At 37.1% G+C, this 18,367-nt stretch overlaps 1 protein-coding gene across 3 annotated transcripts in view; it reads right to left on the minus strand.

Annotated features, from left to right (window-relative positions):
* Positions 1-18,367, minus strand: part of WASL (WASP like actin nucleation promoting factor) — a 54,237-nt gene that overhangs the window by 13,283 nt on the left and 22,587 nt on the right. For 2 of the 3 annotated variants that reach the window (XM_054052081.1, XM_054052143.1), the window contains exons 2-6: positions 12,245-12,379; positions 10,988-11,074; positions 10,348-10,444; positions 5,363-5,386; positions 255-423 (exon numbers count right to left, since the gene is read on the minus strand). In XM_054052081.1, coding sequence (XP_053908056.1) covers positions 255-423; positions 5,363-5,386; positions 10,348-10,444; positions 10,988-11,074; positions 12,245-12,379 — 512 coding nt within the window. Of the gene's footprint in view, positions 1-254; positions 424-2,613; positions 3,129-5,362; positions 5,387-10,347; positions 10,445-10,987; positions 11,075-12,244; positions 12,380-18,367 lie in introns of those variants that run through there. The other variant, XM_054052207.1, reaches the window with a different exon arrangement.

Genomic DNA, 18,367 nt, shown 5'->3' on the forward strand with positions numbered 1-18,367 from the left:
AGCTGACTACTTCAGGAAGGCATCTTTATCTGGCTAGACTGTTTTCTAAGCTATTTTAAATTAGCAAGCTATTGTTTGTTTACAACTGCAGTAAACTCCTCGCTTGTGTAGGAGCTAAAATGCTTTTAAACTCCACAACATTCTACCTAGCGCGCACTGTAGTTCAGGTTACACACAAGAGTCACACATTTAAGGCTTGAGCTTGTGTAACTCCCCGCCCCCCCCAAAAAAGCCAAAATCAAAAAATTCCTTACTGGAAATTAGATGGTGTTCCAATATCTGCCTTTGTCAATCTTCTCTTTTTAGTTTTTCCTTTCTTCTTTTCTTTGGTATATGAAATATTGTTGACTTGTGGAGTATAAAACCTGTTAGTTGTAATTTCTGGGTTTTTGATGTCAACAGTTGCCATTGGTAGATTTGGGCCTTTAAAGGAAAAGCAGAGGATTTTTACTAATCTGTTTTAAAGCAGACATGTTTAATCTACAAAAGCTTTTTTTTTTTTTTTTTTCACTGAGCAGCAAAATACTGTACTACAGCCACAGCACTACATGTCCAGCTGGGATGTCAGATGCAGTTATTTGCTGAAGTAAAAAAACAGTGTTGCTAGAGCAGAGCAATGGTTGAAAAGTCTTCTAAACTAGAATTTGGCTTTTGCAAGTTTGACAAAGAAAGTAATTTTAAACTAAAGAGTTTTCATTTGCACAGAACACATGGAGTGAGACTCATTAAGGTAGAGCACAGCCATAATCCCAGACAAGATCAAAGCAGCGAGTGCCATAAATGGCAACACCCAGCGTGCCCCTAGCTGGGCACTCAGTAAACTGCTCTTTAAGGAGAGAGAACCTGCACTTGACAAGCTCCACTTGGAAATGCTTTCTGCCACCACACACAGAACCTGAACATTACAAGAACTTCAGAAAGAAGGCCACCCAGGACACAGTACTGTCTTCAAATACAGGAATTACACCTTATAATGTGTAATAATACACGTTATACACATTAGCTATGGAACTATTCAGTATTTTCTTATGTTTTATTATTTGACAGGTTTTCAAAGTAATTGAGGTCCCAGATAAAATACAAAGCTTGAAGAGCAGTAACAGTAAAAAAAAATGACCAGAAATACAAATTAAACACTCCAACGATGAATTAACACTCAAATGATCAAACCTCATTCTTCATTATAAACAAACCTGAATTATTACTCTAGTTACTTAAAATGAATCTGAATTCTACTCATGCCAATTCCAGCATTATATCAATATGCTACTTGTGTAACAACAGAAAATAAACATAACTAGCATGTTTTCCACTCAGGTTCTTTCAGCTTTGACAGAAGATAACTCTCGACATCGGCAAGTTGTAGTAGTATTTAAATACCAAGTGGCAATTTATGTGCTTTTCATATATCTATATATCTATATATCTATATATCCATATATACATATCTGTGGTTTTAAAGAAAACCGCAAAAAGGATAAGTAATTTCAGTTACAGGAAGAATGAGGTTAAGCAGTCAATTTAAGACCAGTTTGGTCAGAAATAGTTTGAAAAGCATCCTCTACTTCCCTGCCAGTTACAAATGGTCAGCAAATCAATTAAAATAAGAGTCAAGCATCCAGTCTTACTGGGTAGATGATAAAAATGTCTAATTAGGCTTTTATTAATCTGAACTGTATTTTGACACTATTTTTTCTTATTGTTCTCCTAAGTTCTCCTAAGTGTTCTGAAAGGACCAACAAGCCTTCGGTTTCACAGTCTAAAGTCCAAAACAGAAAGAAGGAGACAATACAATGGGTAACACAGCTGACATCCATAGTTTAACACCTCAGTGGGAAGCACCTGGTGCTGCCAGAACAAGAAACAGGAACAGAAACACAACACTGGACTAGACAAAACTCATATGAAAATATGATAACTCCTATGTTCCTATGCTCCTATGTAGGAGCCTTAAACGATAAGATTTAAAACTACATTGAAACTGCAGAAAGAAGAATTCCTAAAACGTTTTCATCTAAACACATATGCTTTGATCTAGAAATGCTATGACCTATACAACTGTCCCTTGAAGATGCAAAAGCACAAACTGACCACACAGAACTATGCAAAACAAACTGAACTGTTAAAATTTCTATATTTTTGTTATATTCACTAATAGTCAAATATATCAACCCAAACCAAAAGAACTGAAGTAAAATCCTCAGGATCAACTGAAAGTTACAGTCTCAATTTATTAGCTACAAAATCAAAATCACAGTTCATTTTCACTTCAATCACTTATTATATTTTCTATTATATTCTCTCCTTTTTCACCTATTACACTGATATTTGTAGTTTCAACAGCTGCACTGATTCAAAAAGATGTACCCTTGCAACGCTAGAAAATTTGTGATATTCTCACAATCTCGTAACAATTTTCAAAAATGCACATTTGTGCATGTAAAATCCTAAACTAATCATAAATGGTTTTGAACATGTAAAATTGCAGCCATTTGCAAAATGAAGTTTTATTCAGCTGAGCTCAAATTAAAAACTGATAGCCTGATTTCTTGTTATTTCAAATATTCATACAAGACATCATAGCAAACTGTCAGAAATTAAAATTATTCTTACCGTCAGGTTTAGATCTCAGATGTCCACGAGGAACAAAAGAACCTTGGAAAGAATTGTACTCTTCTAGAACTGCCATATTTATATCCAGTAAAATTTTTCCCATCATAAGACATGCACCCTCCCCATCAGGTGTTGATAACTCAATAAATGAAGATGAGAGGGGCACGTACAGCTCATCGTTAGGAAGTACCTGGCAGTACAGTGGCCCTAAGCATCCACTGTTATCAATATCTGTGACACCTTCAGAAGAAGCCCCAGAAAACGTAGTACAGAACATGTCAAAATGTAAATTCTATGAAATTCTCTGTATTTTATTTAGAACCTCTCTAGGCATCTGTCCCAGACTACAGACAGCTCTACAATAAATGCAAACTACGCTAGTTAACAGCTGAAACAAAATTCTGCCACATGGCTCTTAAAGACTCCCTCAAAACCTAATTCTCTGACAAATCCTTGTTTCATCCAGAACTTTGCTAAGAGGTCAGTTCAACCACAATAACTCCTCTTTATTTGCATTAAGAGACCTAGCTATTACAAATGAGTACAACATAAATCTCAGGAAATTACAGACTAATACATTTTACATAACTGTTAATGCCAATTTGATTTTAATCCTGCAATTCTACAAAACATCTCAAATCAAATTCTACAAAAAAATCTCAAATCCGTATCATTGAAAACGTCATACAAAAAGACAGCACTTTTTCCATGCAGTTCCTACATATGTAAAAAATCCAGACAAACAAGCCCCACTAAAACAAAATGCCCCAAAGCATTTCAATCATGGATCATGTGAGTACAGAAATGTGACTGCTGTTTTCAGTTTAAGGTAATTATGCATTGATATCCAGTACAAAAAAAGCAGGTATTTCTTTTTTTCCCCAAAAAAGAATTTCACTACATATGGACAACAAAGCTGGTATTAAAGCAGGTTTTTCCCCCCCCAGTTACATGCCGATAGTATACATCTGCCTTAGTTTGAATTCCAAATGCTGAAATGCAGAGGCTATAACCAATGCCCCGACCGCGTGTCACCTGTGACTACAGTGCACATAAAACACTTTGCCAGCAGAAAAGCCAGGCATTACAGAATTTGACATAATCAGAAGAGGAAGACAGGTTGTGAAACAGTACACAGACTCCTAGAGAAACAGTTTACTAAAAAAGCAGAGATGCTCAGAGCTTTGACTCTGATTATACACCTGAAACACTGGGTATAAACATATGCGTTCCACAGATTATTCAACCTAAAGGCAAAGGATCAATGAATACATGTTTAGTAGGCAATATTTTTCTCAAAAAAATGTTGTTGCCCAAAGTCTTACAGGATCAATTATGAGAATATTTTAAGCACTAAAGTTTTTGCAGATTTAGTTTTCTTAAATCTTATTCCAATAACAAATGAGACAAATTGTTTTTGTTATTGTTAGTAACATTTACTGTAGAGACAAAGGCTAAATTTTTTTTGGTAGGTGGCACTACAGTCTCCACTGCCATTTTAATTCCCATCTGCTCTGCAGACACTGATATTAGGGATGTGCTCTTTAGGTGAGCAGAAGCAAATGTTGCTCAAGAGGCAGAGCAATTAAAACCTTCTGAAAACTCAGAAAGCTAGTATGATAACTGCAGATGGTATCACTATCATTGTTTCAAAGCAAAACAACCCAGTTCCAGTTGAAGGAATCAATACTAAAAATGCCTGGCCTAAAGTGATGGTTGCCTGAACTTTCTCAAAACTTGATGTTCATGAAAAAGAAAGAGTAATTTTTTGAGAAGTATTTCACATGAGGGAGGCTTAACATAGATACAAAAGATATCAGTAGTTCACAGAATTCAGGATTAGTTGAGTATTACCTATTTTGGTGATCTACCAAGATGCTTGGATATCTTGGTTAGTACAAATTTAAGACCACCACCTCAGACCCTAGGGGGACCTCAGATGATCAGGTGACTACACCCTTGTTCAAGCAGCAAACTAACAGATACGGGGATATGACCTATGATCTGGATCACCACAGGAGAAATCACTTCTTAACTACAGTGTGAGTTCAGAACTACAAAAACTCTGAACCTGATATTCACTGATGTGCATTTTTTCACTTCATTTTAGAAGAGATGGTAAAAAAAATGTTTGGATCAAATCAATGTATAGTTTTCATCAATCTAACGAGAGGATCTCCTGATGAAACTATGCATTCGTGTCCTGAGAGACAAACAGATTGAAATAATCCTTCATGCAAAAAAAAAAAAAAAAAAAAAGTTTAACATCGACAAACATACGACCAAAAAGCTTTGTTACACAGTTAGCTGGATGCACTAAAATTTTATGGGTGTTTTATGAGACCTGTCATCATTATCCCTGTCTTTAGACAAATAGGCTAACTTTTCATTTCAGTATGGTTCTGTATACTGATCTTATATGTGCATATTCTGAAGGCCTAACAGCAAATACAAAGTTTTCTTCTCAGTTTAAGCTGAAAGGCCTCTGTCCTATTTGCAACAAAACACACTCCCCCAAAAACATTCTTTACAAATGTCAGCTAAGCCACAAATCTTTCAAGCTACAACTAAACAAATACCAAAAAACAGAAGCAAAACAAATACACTAACCTCCAGAATAAGAGTTTACTGCTTTTGCCACCACATGACTAACCTGAACAAGTCCAAAACCAAGCTATACATAAATAATAAATGACAGTAGGAAGCAGTAGGAAAAAATAAAATGCAACGATTCATGAAAAAAACTTACCATTTGGTGGGTCTCTTCTTTTTTCTGTTAAAAAAAAAAAAAGAGATTTTTTTCACAGATATCAGAGGAAAAATAATTGTAAATTTTAGTTTCTCATGAAGCTTTCAATGACCTTTAACTCCAACTAAAGAATCTATTGATATCCTTACAGTCTATTTGTTATGCAGTTGAAAAAAAAAGCATTACAGAACCAGAAAACCCCAGTCTTAGACAATAAGCACTGATTTCAAGTTAGCAAACCAAGTAGGAGCATAAGGAAATAGCTACTCAGTCGGTTTCAGACATTCTGACTCCAGAGTAAGGTAAAATGTTAAAAAAAAAGCAGCTGTTTTAGTACAATATATCAAAGCAAGATTTTGGAAGCCTTATGCTTTCTGATTTCCACTGAATAAGACTGTTTCTTCATTTTTATTTGAAACATCATTAGCACTTTTATACAGTATTGTTCTCCTACAGAACCTAAATCATAATTATTTTTGGTGTTATGCAAAGAAAATAGAACACAGAGGGGCAAGACACTTCACCTATATTATCCAACAGGTAACTGAAGAATATGGAACAGAAATAGAACCTTCTTAGTACTAATCTGATATTCTATTAACAACGCTAGCCTATTTCACAGACCATGAAGAATGTGGCTCCATGATTTAAAAGGTAGTTAGTAAACATTTCACACCTCAGTACTCTCAGCCCATAATAGTAAATTCTCTTTTAAAGGAGATTTCCCTCACTTATTATAAATTTCTATCCACCACAAATAACATTTACCTTCTCCAATCCCCAGCACACAGTTTGTACACACACACTTAGTTTTGGATTTATCAGTACCCATAGGGGCAAGCCAAAACCCACGGCTCTATAAGGGTGGCTGCACATCTCTCTCCCTTTACAACTGGGACTCCCAGGAATTTCCTAATAAGACTTTGTAAGAGACATTTCACTTTTCAGCAAATCCCAGCAAAATCACTACTTTTCCAGACACAAACATAAGGGGAAGGGACAAGGTGCCCCCACAGATGATGCTGATCTTCTAGCAGGATTTAAAAAAACCCACAACATACAATCCTTAGTGTGCAAGGCAAGTCAGTCTCCTATCAGTCAGCTGATCTTCAAATAGGAATAAAGAACCTGTCAAGGTCAAACCTGCAGAGGAAGGTGTCCAAAATCCCCTGAGAATGAACTTTCGCTGAGCTAGCCTCCTAAAGACTAAAGACAGACAGTGGCCTCTTAGCTCACTGCAGGTTGATTTTACGTACAGAGGTGGAGAACCTCTGCAAGGGTGCCTCACAGAAGGTAGCAGGTCTGGGCAGTGGGGGAAGGCTTTTTTTGGCCAAATACTGTGCTTTCTCTTCCTAGAATATTCAGTTTCAGAAACCACTCGTGTTGTACTGCCAAAAAAAAAAGCAAACACAAAACCCAAACTCAACTTTTGAAGCATAATTAGAGTTTTATCCAACGACTCTGAGACGGCAAAAGAGAACACAGGACTGATTGCAAGTCATTTGGCACAGGATGGGAAGCTGGCAAAAGCTGAAGGTATTCATAGGAAGTGTTAAGTGGCCTCATGTTAAATTACAGGAATCCATTACAATTTTCGTTAGAAGAAAGAGTTCAAGAGATAAGATAGTGGAAAACAGAGCAAGATTTTTAAACACTTCCTGTAGTTTTTGCTGGCAATAAAGATTAATTTGTGGCCCAAAGATACTAGATCTCTTCTTCTGTGGTTCCTACTGCTGACTAGACAATATGAACTCCTATTCTGAATGCACATGACCTGACTGGAGTGGCAGATTTCTCCTTTTTTTGAAGATGGAGATGGCTAACGATCCAAAACCAGATCAGCTTCACTAGCTGCCTATGTCCAAGAAACACAGCTCCCTTCAGTAAGTATTCCTGGAGAAAAGAATGATATCTGCTGAGACTTGAATCCAATGCAAACCAAGCACTTCAGAGATGCCCTTGTCTCCCAGGCAGCAAACCCAAAAACTTCAACCAAAGGTACAAAAATAAAAAAAGCTCCCAATATTAAGTATCCGACTTGAAGCTTATAGAAGTGCTTAAGTAAGGGCATCAGGAGATAAAAGCTTTTGGAGGAAAAAGGCAGCTTCAGAGAGGCCTAACAGTGCTCCTACCCACAAGCTACAAAATGGTCCATAAAAATTAAAGTCAAGAAGCCTCCTACTTCACTAATGCAGATAAGAACAAGGCTCTGCTCCACAAGTTTCTGCTGTCCTTTTATGCTGAGTGCTCAGCATGTGGAGAGAAGACTTGAGTGTGTAAACACATTACAGTTTGAGGCAAGGTGATAAAAACCAATAGTACCTACATATGAGTATACCCAAAGTGAGCATGTACTACACTGACAAGCACTGAGAAGAGAAATGCTGTGCTCACCCTGCTTTCCAGGGAAAATACTTGGGATCAGTTTAGGAAGTAAATAGAGATATTACCTGCGTAAGTCCATCAGAGAAAGAAATTAATTATAGCAATTTCTTCCTAATAAAGGGTTAAAAATTTAATTGACTTAAAAAAACCCCAAACCCGAAACACAAACCAGAATTTAGCTAGATGAAAATCAGCCCGATATTAAAAAGATTAAAACATCTAACATATAAATAATTCTTTCTCCGCCTTTCTCCCTCATTCTGTTCTCTATTAGATATTCTGTGCATTTGCAAGCTTTTGTACATTCTCCATTGGGAGCCAAACTTTCACCTCTCTGGAAATCCAGACGCACTTACTCAGGAGATGCCTGCATACTGGAACATATTCCATGCTGAGTGACGAATAGCAAAGAGCTGTTGCCTCTTCTTGCAGCTGTCAGACAATATTTTGTGTACTAGTTTCAGCACCAAGACACATTTTCATGAGCCAGAACGGCTTTTCTTGCTACCTTCCAACAAAATAAGGTTGCTATAAGACTCCTTGAAAAATCTCCTAGCATGTCCTGAATGGTATAACAGTATGATAAGTGATGACATGGAGTACTCATTTCAGTTGAAAGCATGTCAGGTGGCACAGCTATGAAATCAAATGTATTTTGGAAGGCAACGCAGTAAAAGCTCCACTAAACCAGAAAAGCATCAAAACTACCAAACTATTACCTCTGTGTCTGAGAAGTTAAGATGCTTTAGAACACATACACAAAATTTATATATTACATATTTTTATATATGATTTATATATTATAAATAATATACAACTTTTATATATAATTTGAATTCTATATAAATCTAGGTATAAATTAATGTTTTATATAAGGATTTATATATAAATAAACGTATAAACACCACCAGCAAATCAGTTTTGACCTGGGCAAGCTCAAAGCCTATTATTTTAGAAGCACAATTAGATACAGTTGCATCAATTGCATACAGAACTCCGTCTGGTGGACTAAGGAACCTCCTGATTGTTTTAAATTCTTTCTTGCAGTTCTTAACAAGAAAACAAACTTGGAGTTTCCTTGTTTGTTTTGTTGTCTTTTTTTATAATGAAGTTGTCTTCAAGTAGTAAGTGTTTGGGGTGGTAGGTTGTTTGTTAGAAGACAATGCATGGATTAAGCTTTATCCTACAAGATGCATTTAAGCATACAATGACATTAACTCAAAGAATAAAGAAAGACTTATGTGTTTTGGGGAAAAAACACTTTATGTTGAAGGACAAGGGTGATCTCCACCCTGTGAACAGCAGGTTTGGCTGAACCACCACATTCAAACAAAGTTCACTATGGCCAATAATGCAAACATATCTCCCACCCCCACCCCCCGGTCATGTCCCTACACCACAGCACTGTGTTTTAGAAACAGAGTGAAACTTCAGGAACAGGAGACAGAAACATAGAATCACTTAGACTGGAAAAGACCTTTAAGATCATTGAGTGCAACAGCAATGTATGTCTCATAATATTCACTTTATGTTAAGCTGATGCAAGGTTACTTTTATGCAACAAGTATGAGAAACATTAGTGACGCCACTTCTTAACGACTCCATTTCTTCTCAAGAAACTCCATGAACTTTTTCTAATTCCAAGTAGAAGGAATCTTAAAGAACCTACTTAAGGTTCTGGAACATATGCTCTTCATCCGAGTCACCACATACAGACCACGTGGGTTCCAAAGAATATCTATAAGGATAGCACTCCAAGATATGGGCTGCTTCCCTTTACATTAGCCTACACTACTGCACTGTTTGTGCAATTCAATTCACGAATGCACTACAAAAATGCATCCTGTAGCTTGGACACAAGCTTACAGCTAGCCTCTGCACACTGTGTGTTCCCAGCCTATGTTCTATACCACCTTTTTCTTCATGGGCTCCCTGGAAAAGGACCAAGACAAGATCTGTAGGAAGCCTGAGCTCCCTTTAAAACACTGACCATGCTCCTAAGGCAGCCTGCAGCTGGCAAAAATGATGCTGTGCTTCAGACTGTCCTGTGCTGCTAAGACCAGTATAGGCAGGCACATTATGTCTCCTGTTCTCGGCCTCCACGAAGATCACTAGTTTGGACTAAAAGATATTTCTTTAAATGCTGGATCAATGCCAAAAATTCATTCACATGAACTACTGAACATACCAGATGGTAAAAGCTTTGTCACAACCCACTTGGGCTGAATTTAAACAAATCAGTTATAAACAGCCCAGAGCCAAAACAGGGTTTAGTCAAATGTGGAAGCAGCTTACAGAAAGATTTCTAGTTTTCCCACTGACAGCTTACCATGTTTGTTTCCTCCTGATCTATATTTTCAAAACCCACAACTCTTGAGTCTCAGCTTACAAAGAAACTTACATCAAGGAGTATAAAGTTATGTTAGTTCAGAAAAATATTATTTTTGCACAATAAAGAAGTGTGCTTTAATGACACAATTATTTCTAAATATAAATACGACAGTAGCGCCTCCAGTAGCTTTCAGATACAGAAGTAACTTCCTGCATCCCCCCAAAACAACATAAAAAAGCCTGAATTTAAGATTAATTTGAATATTTACCAGATTTTCTCTGCCGTCGTCCAAGTAAATCTGTTACTGTTTTGCGGAATACCTTAGCTTCTTCTTCATTAGCAAAATTAAGACCAACTTGACATGTCTGAAAAACATTAATATTCCCCCACCCATGACTAAGAAAATGTTCAAAGGCTTTCTTAAATGTCTTCATACACCTTCTGAAGGTAAAATTAGAAAAAAATCACCACTGCAAATTTGGAACCAAGTCTTAGCGAAACATTCTATCTTACGATGTTTGTCCTCTAACCAAGACTTGAGAGATCACGGCTAACAAATTTGGACATAATCTTGTAGCTTGAAATCAAAGGGGAGAGAGGAAAATTTGTGCTTAAAGAATATACGAGTACTTCACAAACATAATCTGCAAGTCAAAACATTATCTTAAACTCTCCTTAATGAAATTAAGAACAGTATTTTCCGCTTCTGTCTTATGAATTAATTTTTCTAGTTGAAATATAGAAACAAACCTTTTATAAGTAAACTATAAAAGCTTCAAGGAACACACATAATATTGCACTTTTATAAATAATTTACATCATGAAATAAAAAGCCCAGTTATATCAAAAGAAGCTACTGTTCAAAAAAAGGCATTTTAAAATAGATATTCAAAGACGTTGAGACTCACATCTCCAGCAAAGGTATGAAAATATCCTCTAGGACTATTATATACAAAGTTATTGTACAGCTCCTGCTCCCACAATAATTTCCCATCCTGAAAAGAAAAAAAAAAAAATATTTTGAAACTGAGATGAATTGCAGAACTTAACTTCTTTGACAACAGAATCTACTAAGAGTCGGAAGCTGCATGGTGTCAAGCATCTACTTTGCTATTAACCCAAAAAATGAGGTCAAGCAAAATCAAAATATACTGGCACTTGTGGAAGAACAAGACTATTTCATCAGGTCACCATGTTCTGTTCAAACTCCTGGATGTTTTCAAAAAATATCCTTCAAATTCTACAACCCTGCAATAGTGATACTGGGAGCGATAATACTAACCAGTGACAGGAACCACAGTAACAAAGGAGTCTTCCACCATACGTTATTATGTCAGACTTAAGAACAGTTAACTTCAAGGGACTAAAAATCTCACCTTTTTAAGAGTTCCATATATTTAAATGGCATTATACTTCAGCACCCAAGGAACAAGTTTAATACTCAAGCGACCAAATCACAAAGTCAAATGCCAACTGCCAAGTGACAATCGTGAACAAATCTGAGAGACTTCAAGCACTGCATACTGACAGATAACAAGCTGCTCCTAGCTGTAGAATGGAAAGCTTTACAAAGTCTCAGCAAAGTCAGTAGGACTTGGGCTTCTCAGTATCAATATGTTACAAACACACTATCTTGGACACTTAATTTCATAGTTCCTGCTATTTTGAGTAAAATATTAGTATAGGACAAAGATCTTCAGTATCAATGTGTATACTGGGGAGGGAAACGCCACACTGATTTGTACTTCAGTTTCCACATGCACCAACAAACTAAACAAAAAGATTGTTTCCAACCATGCAGGAGACATTATATATTTTGTTACTATCTTCCAAAGTAGTGACACAGCTAGAATTTTGACATCTATCCATATCAGTACACTAATTTTCACTAGTTAGGCTAAGCAGATCTGTAGAGGACAGGTTCTGTGAAGTGTAAGAAAATTGTTATCTGATATTTATTCTTTAAAAGCTGACATCAATGAAATAATACCTGAGAAAGTTGTGCTTGCCTACTAAGAAACAGTGATCACATCGCTCAAAGCACAACCATTTAGTTTAGAACTTCTATGAGTTTGTAGCTACACCACCACATGCACGTTCGATTCAAAACAGAGAATGCATACAAACAAGCTTCAAGAGTCTGAAGAAGACATAAAGATGCTTACCTTAATGTCAAATATTCTGATAAAATATGACCTCTGTGGATTGTCCTTTACAAGGCAAGCTACACCACAGCATTTCTTTGACCACATGGCATTGCGATCAGCTGTATATATCTGAACAACTGCTGAAGACATCGTCTGAAAAGAAAAGGTATCTATTACTGTTAAGGTAAAACCCACAAATTCTACATTTCATCTTTTATCAAAGCATGTCTTAATTTTGCTCCTTGTTCTAGGCAGCAACTTTAATGATTTCCCAGGTGGTAACACACTAAGTTCAAATGACCCCAAACAGCTTCCACGCTTTAGACTTTCACTTCTATGCAGGAACTGCTTAAGAACCCAACTGAACTTATTGGTTTTGCTCATAAAATCAGCAAAAAGACTTTGTCTGCAAGAGTCAGACGCGCAACTATGGTGGTCAAACAGAGAAGTCCTACTGTGCAACTAAATTTCTTCATGTTCAGTATTGCAAACTGGATAGAAATGCAATACTCTGGCTAGAACGTTTAAGTGCACAGTGCCTGGAAACACTCCCAAGTACCAGAACACAACTATATATATTGCTTAATTGTTCAAATGGTCTCTGGCATGGTTTTAGCCTATGCCAACTAGAAAACTCCTAAAATTCTTGGGCACAGTTTGAGAATTCATCTGAGTAAGGCTCAATCCCAGTGGGCAACTTGTAACTGTCCTGTATTTAAACTGAGAGATTTTAATCAGAGATGAAGATTATTTCACACCAGATTGCTTCAGTCCCTGGGAACGTGCCTCAGCATATTTTCTAGTATATGTGGTTAAGAGTCCAACAAGGGAATGAAAATTGGAGCCTTTGAAGAATATTTAGCAGCCAAGTCACAAGGACATAAAGCTTAAAGGCTTTGTAACAGGACAGACCAGAGGCTATCTAGCCCAGGATCTACTCTGCAGCAGCACCAGATGCCTAGGTAAGAACACAACAACAGTACACCGTGACACTATGGGAGCATACCCCAGCAACTAGCAAGTTGGAGCTCAAAGCTCCCCTGAGCTAGAACATGTGTTTTACAGCACACGTTGGATTTTTCCTTTGTAAATATTTCTAATCACTCTTCAGACCCATATGAACTTCTGAGCATCACAACATTGGGCAGGATTGTATTTCACAGTTCACTTACGCACTGTATGAATAGTTCACCACTTTTAGAGAAAAGTTTGCCACCTGCTAGTTTTAGTTAACTGTCCCTCCTAGTTCTTACTCTAGGAAACATTGTTAATGGATTAATAGTTGCCTCTCCATGCTGCACATACAGTTATTTGTCATACTTCTTGGCCCTCTAAGTTCTCTAATGTTTAGTAAGTGATACTAGTTTAAGTCATTCTCATGCCAAGAAAAAAAAAAAAATAATGTTCTACACTTCCAGTAGCCTCATCCCTCTCACATGGATCTTACCTAGTCCTGCCATATCCTGCCATAGTTTGAGGATCCTTCTGGAGGGATCATACCTAGTCTGAATAAGGAGCTCCATATTATGTTTTCCACATCCACCCTACAAGCATTACCTTGCCTTCATCAACATTGACTACCTGCCAAAACAGTTCACTCTAACAACTAGGAATGCAAGCAAGTCTTGTTTCAGTATAAGATTATCTAAGTGCCAATATCACCTATGCCACACTTTACAACTCATTTAAAATAACCAAAATAATAACCTAAGTTTCATGGGATTTTTTTCCTAAAAAATACTTCCAATTTTGTTAAAATAGAGTCAAAGTAACACAGCTAGACTGACAGCTACTCCTGGAGGAAGCTTCATAATCTTTGTCCAAAAACTGTGATCTAACTTTTGCAAATCAAAGTATAATTCTGTTTCTCTTTGCACCCACCTCTTCAGAAGATGTCAGACCAACTACTAATCTTTCTGGTAACTTACAGACAAAGTTAAAGCTTGAATGACTGATGAAAAGAAAGCTTTGCAGTTGCCTCCTCAAATGCTCTTCTGCTAAATATAGAGTAAAACTTCTCTCCCTACAACCTATAGAGTAGGAAGAGTCATTTGAGCATAACTGGACTTGCCAGATGAGCAAAAAGGGACCCTTGAATTAGCCATATACTACCACAATGAAACAGTTAGCTGACATAACTACTAGGTGTGAGAAATGCTGGGTTTCCCCCTTGTGTTGCAACAGGCAAGGGTTAATTTTGAGTACAACTGGCCAGGTTTTGCTCAAAATTCTGCTACCAACCTTTTCTCTAATTTCTCCAACATCACTTAACTGTTAAATTGATAACCTTTTAAACACAAGACAAGAAAAAGGAGCACAGGTGTGTAGGACAGGGTCTGACAGGCAGTGGAAAAACCCAAAGTACAGAACGATTGTTTAAGGGGTATGTGCTGGAACTTGTCGGCCACAGGCCCTGGGAAGGAGTGAGATAAGAACTTTGACATGTAAGCAGCCTCTAGTTTCTCACTAGTTTCTTTGTAGAATCCTTATAAGCAAGGCCACAGTGCCCTTGAGCACAGCTGTTATAGAACAACGGGATATAGATAAAAAAGTACAAGAAATCACAAAAATGTATCTTAAGGAAGAGCTGGCCTTTAACGATGTAGCCAATAATGAGCTTGCTTTTTGCAATATGTATGAGCCTTAATTATCTGTAACTAGTAATATAAATATATGTTAGCTGCGCAATAAAGATGACATTTGCTTGCAAAAAAAAAAAAGAAAGGAGAGGGAGAAAGAAAATAAAACAAAAAAAATAGAAAAAAGAAAGAAAATAGGAAATACAGAAAGAAAAACAGAAAAGAAAATGGAAAAAGAAAAAATAGAAAAAAGAACATAGAAAATAGAAAAAAAAAAAACCACAAACACCCAGCCCTGTGGCTGTGTGTTAGTTTGATCTTATTAAGGGAGGACATGGCTTTAACAGCACCTCGTACTTTTACGAGTGATGCACAACAAACTTTGGGCAAAATTGAAAAAGCCATTACTCAGAGAAAAGCTCACAGACGACTTGATGGTCATCCAATATGTAATTGAATTGCAAAGACGACTTATGTGTTGAACTTTTCACATTTAACTGGAAATAGAACTAGTCCTCCTATTGTAATCCATCACCGATCGCTAGAGTCACGACTGAATAACCAGGACCAGCAAGATATCAAGGTACTATACAAAGACTGGGACTCAGGCGAATGGGAAGGACCTGTTGAGCTAAAAATGACAGGAAGAGGTTATGTTTGTGTCATTACAGACAGCAGTCCAAGATAGACAGGTTCCAGCGAAATAGGTCAGTAATAATGGATGCTTGTGTAATGTATAATTGTACCTATAACATCACTCAAAAAGGTCAGAATGTAAATGCTACTTTACCTGTGTATAGAAACGCTACAGCCTTGTATAGTCATATCTTTCCTAAAGTATCATGTTCTTTTTCTTTTCCAGTTGCTTTGCATGTAGAAATTTTTTTCTCCGATTAATGGAGGTAAAGTGTGCAGAGGAATATTGTCAAAATTTAATTGCAGGCTATGTAGCCTTGGATGGCTTATGTTACTAACTCCCAATCTCACTATGATTTATAACAAGAAACGAAGTAAACAAAATAAACGATCTATCCATCAATTTGGGGCTGACTGTGAGAGTACAGTCACCTTTCTGAGAACCTGGAGAAATTGTAGCTGCCTCAGTATTAGCTCCTGGGGTAGCAACTGCAGCAGCCTTGACAAAGCTGACAAATTTGGGATGTTGGTTGAGTAAGCAGACTAATGCTACTTCAATGGCTTTGAGAGGCTTGTTAGCTGATGTTAATAGTGTTAGGCATGTTACATTACAAAATAGAGCTGCAATAGATTTTTTGCTTTTGGCTCAAGGACACGGTTGTGAGGATTTTGAAGGTATGTGTTTTATGAATCTTTCTGATCACTCGGAATCTATACCATGCGAGCATTCAACAGCTCAGGAAGGGAGTCTCCAAACTTCAACGAAGTGACAGTTGGGATTGGTTAGATAAACTTATTGAAGGATGGGGATTGTCAGGATGGCTAAGGAGTCTTGTAAAAATGATTGTGCATGCTTTGGCTGTCTTTATTCTTTTATTACTTTTTTTACCATGCTTATTGCAATGCCTGCAAGGATTAATGGCACGTTCTTTAAAAAGGATCCTTGTCATGCAACAGGAAAGGGGAGATGTAGGACAGGGTCTGACAGGCAGTGGAAAAACCCAAAGTACAGAACGATTGTTTAAGGGGGATGTGTTGGATAAGCTTGGCCACAGACCTTGGATAAGCTAAAAACAAGAACTCCCCTCAAGAAAAGAAGAACAAGGAGTAACAGCCAAGTGGGCTACCTGCAAATGGCATAGCAACCATCTAGATAGGAGGATACCTTGTTACTGTCTTAAAGAAGCTAATGACTTGCAAAAAGAGTAGATACCTGTAGCTATGCAGCAATGCCAAATATTAGCTCATACAGCAATGGACTATAACCAATCAGCGTGAAACGCGTCACCTGTAACTAGTATAAATATATGTTAAGAATACAATAAAATCAACATCTTGCTTGCATCAGGCTGTGTCCCATCTCTTAATCGCAGCACAGGTGGGCCTTTCCACAGCTGCAACGTAGTCATCACATTCAATCACAGCAATTATTCCACTGTCTGTGCAACAAGCCTTCTCAACCCTCCAAAAGAAGTCCAGTTCCATTAACGTCCCCAGAGGAGGACTACCCACAGAAACCGGGATGTTGGCAATAATTATGTACCTTGAATTCAAGGCACAGAAGACAGTGATCTTCATCAAGAAAGAGCTCTCTATGTGTTGCATCATACTGCACACAGCAGCAAAAGCACCAACTGGATTATCTGGGTAAACCAGTCACTGTCATGACTCAATGATGACAGCACATAAAACCTTGAAACGGCACCTACCCCAAGAGTAGACAGAAGAATATTACACAATAAGACCCTGTCTTCATTCTGTATAATCACCATACATTTAATGTACACACGGGTACCCTATGAGTAGAGCTTAATTTAAAACTTGCAGAATAACTTCACTGAATATAAAGTAGGTGTTGTTTTGAGGCCTACCAAGCTCTGAGTTCAATTACATTTTAACTTCTTCATTAGCATTGTGCAAATTCCTGGTATTGAGACTGCAACCAGGCTTTCACAAGTTAGAACATATTAATTACATGTTCTAATGTTACACCACTATCTTTTTTATTAAAGAGACAATACAGGAAAAAATACAGAGTGCATTTTTGGGTGGAGAAGGACAATAAAATCCAACTCCTTTTACTTCAGCCACTGTTCATTTTCATCATGCAGAGAAGTGGTGCCATTCAGCTTCTGGAAACCAGGCAGCAAAAATATTTAATCATCCAGTGCCTTTGGAAACTTTAGGTTATGAGCAAAATTTAAAATTTGCTCAAATATATGAACATAAACTTCATCTACTGCTATTTTTTTAAAATTGAACTTTAATTACAGAATTGCAGCATCTGATAATATTCACAAATATATCATAAATTGAATATTCTGCATTTTCTGAATAAGCATTCGCTTTGACCATTTTGAAGCCAATTAATATACACAGCTCAGTTTCTCACAGCATTCTTGAAGAGAATGTTGCATTTAACAGTACGAGTTCTTTAAAACTATATGTAAATAGTTCCTCACAAGAGGCCACATCACTGATTTTACAGACAGAATTAAACAGGATCACCACTAAACAATCAATATAATTAGTGCTTTTTTTCCTGAGATATAATTAAGTTGGTTTATTACTTAATATCTAATGTTATTACTGTATTTCCAGGAGGAGGATTTTGAAGTTGGCAGTACTGCTTCGTTTAACAGTACGAGCAAGGACTTTGTTCTTTTTATATATATCTCTATGTTTGGAAAAGATGCATAAGGAAAAGAATGGTAGCCCACCAAAACATTAATGGGCCATGGAGATAGGAATCAACCCTCCTGGGTTCTCTTTATTTTCTCCACAGTCAACATCCGGCTGGAGGACATGCCATTGATTCCAGAGACTTGTCACACCCCTCAAACCAATGAGCTATGAAGCAATAAATCTGATGTTGCCAGCTGTATGCTGGCTGTCTCACTGGCAGAGCTGGTCTCATCCTTGGACA

The sequence above is a fragment of the Cuculus canorus genome, chromosome 1 (assembly GCF_017976375.1).
Source record: "Cuculus canorus isolate bCucCan1 chromosome 1, bCucCan1.pri, whole genome shotgun sequence".
NCBI classification, from domain to species: Eukaryota; Metazoa; Chordata; class Aves; order Cuculiformes; family Cuculidae; genus Cuculus; species Cuculus canorus.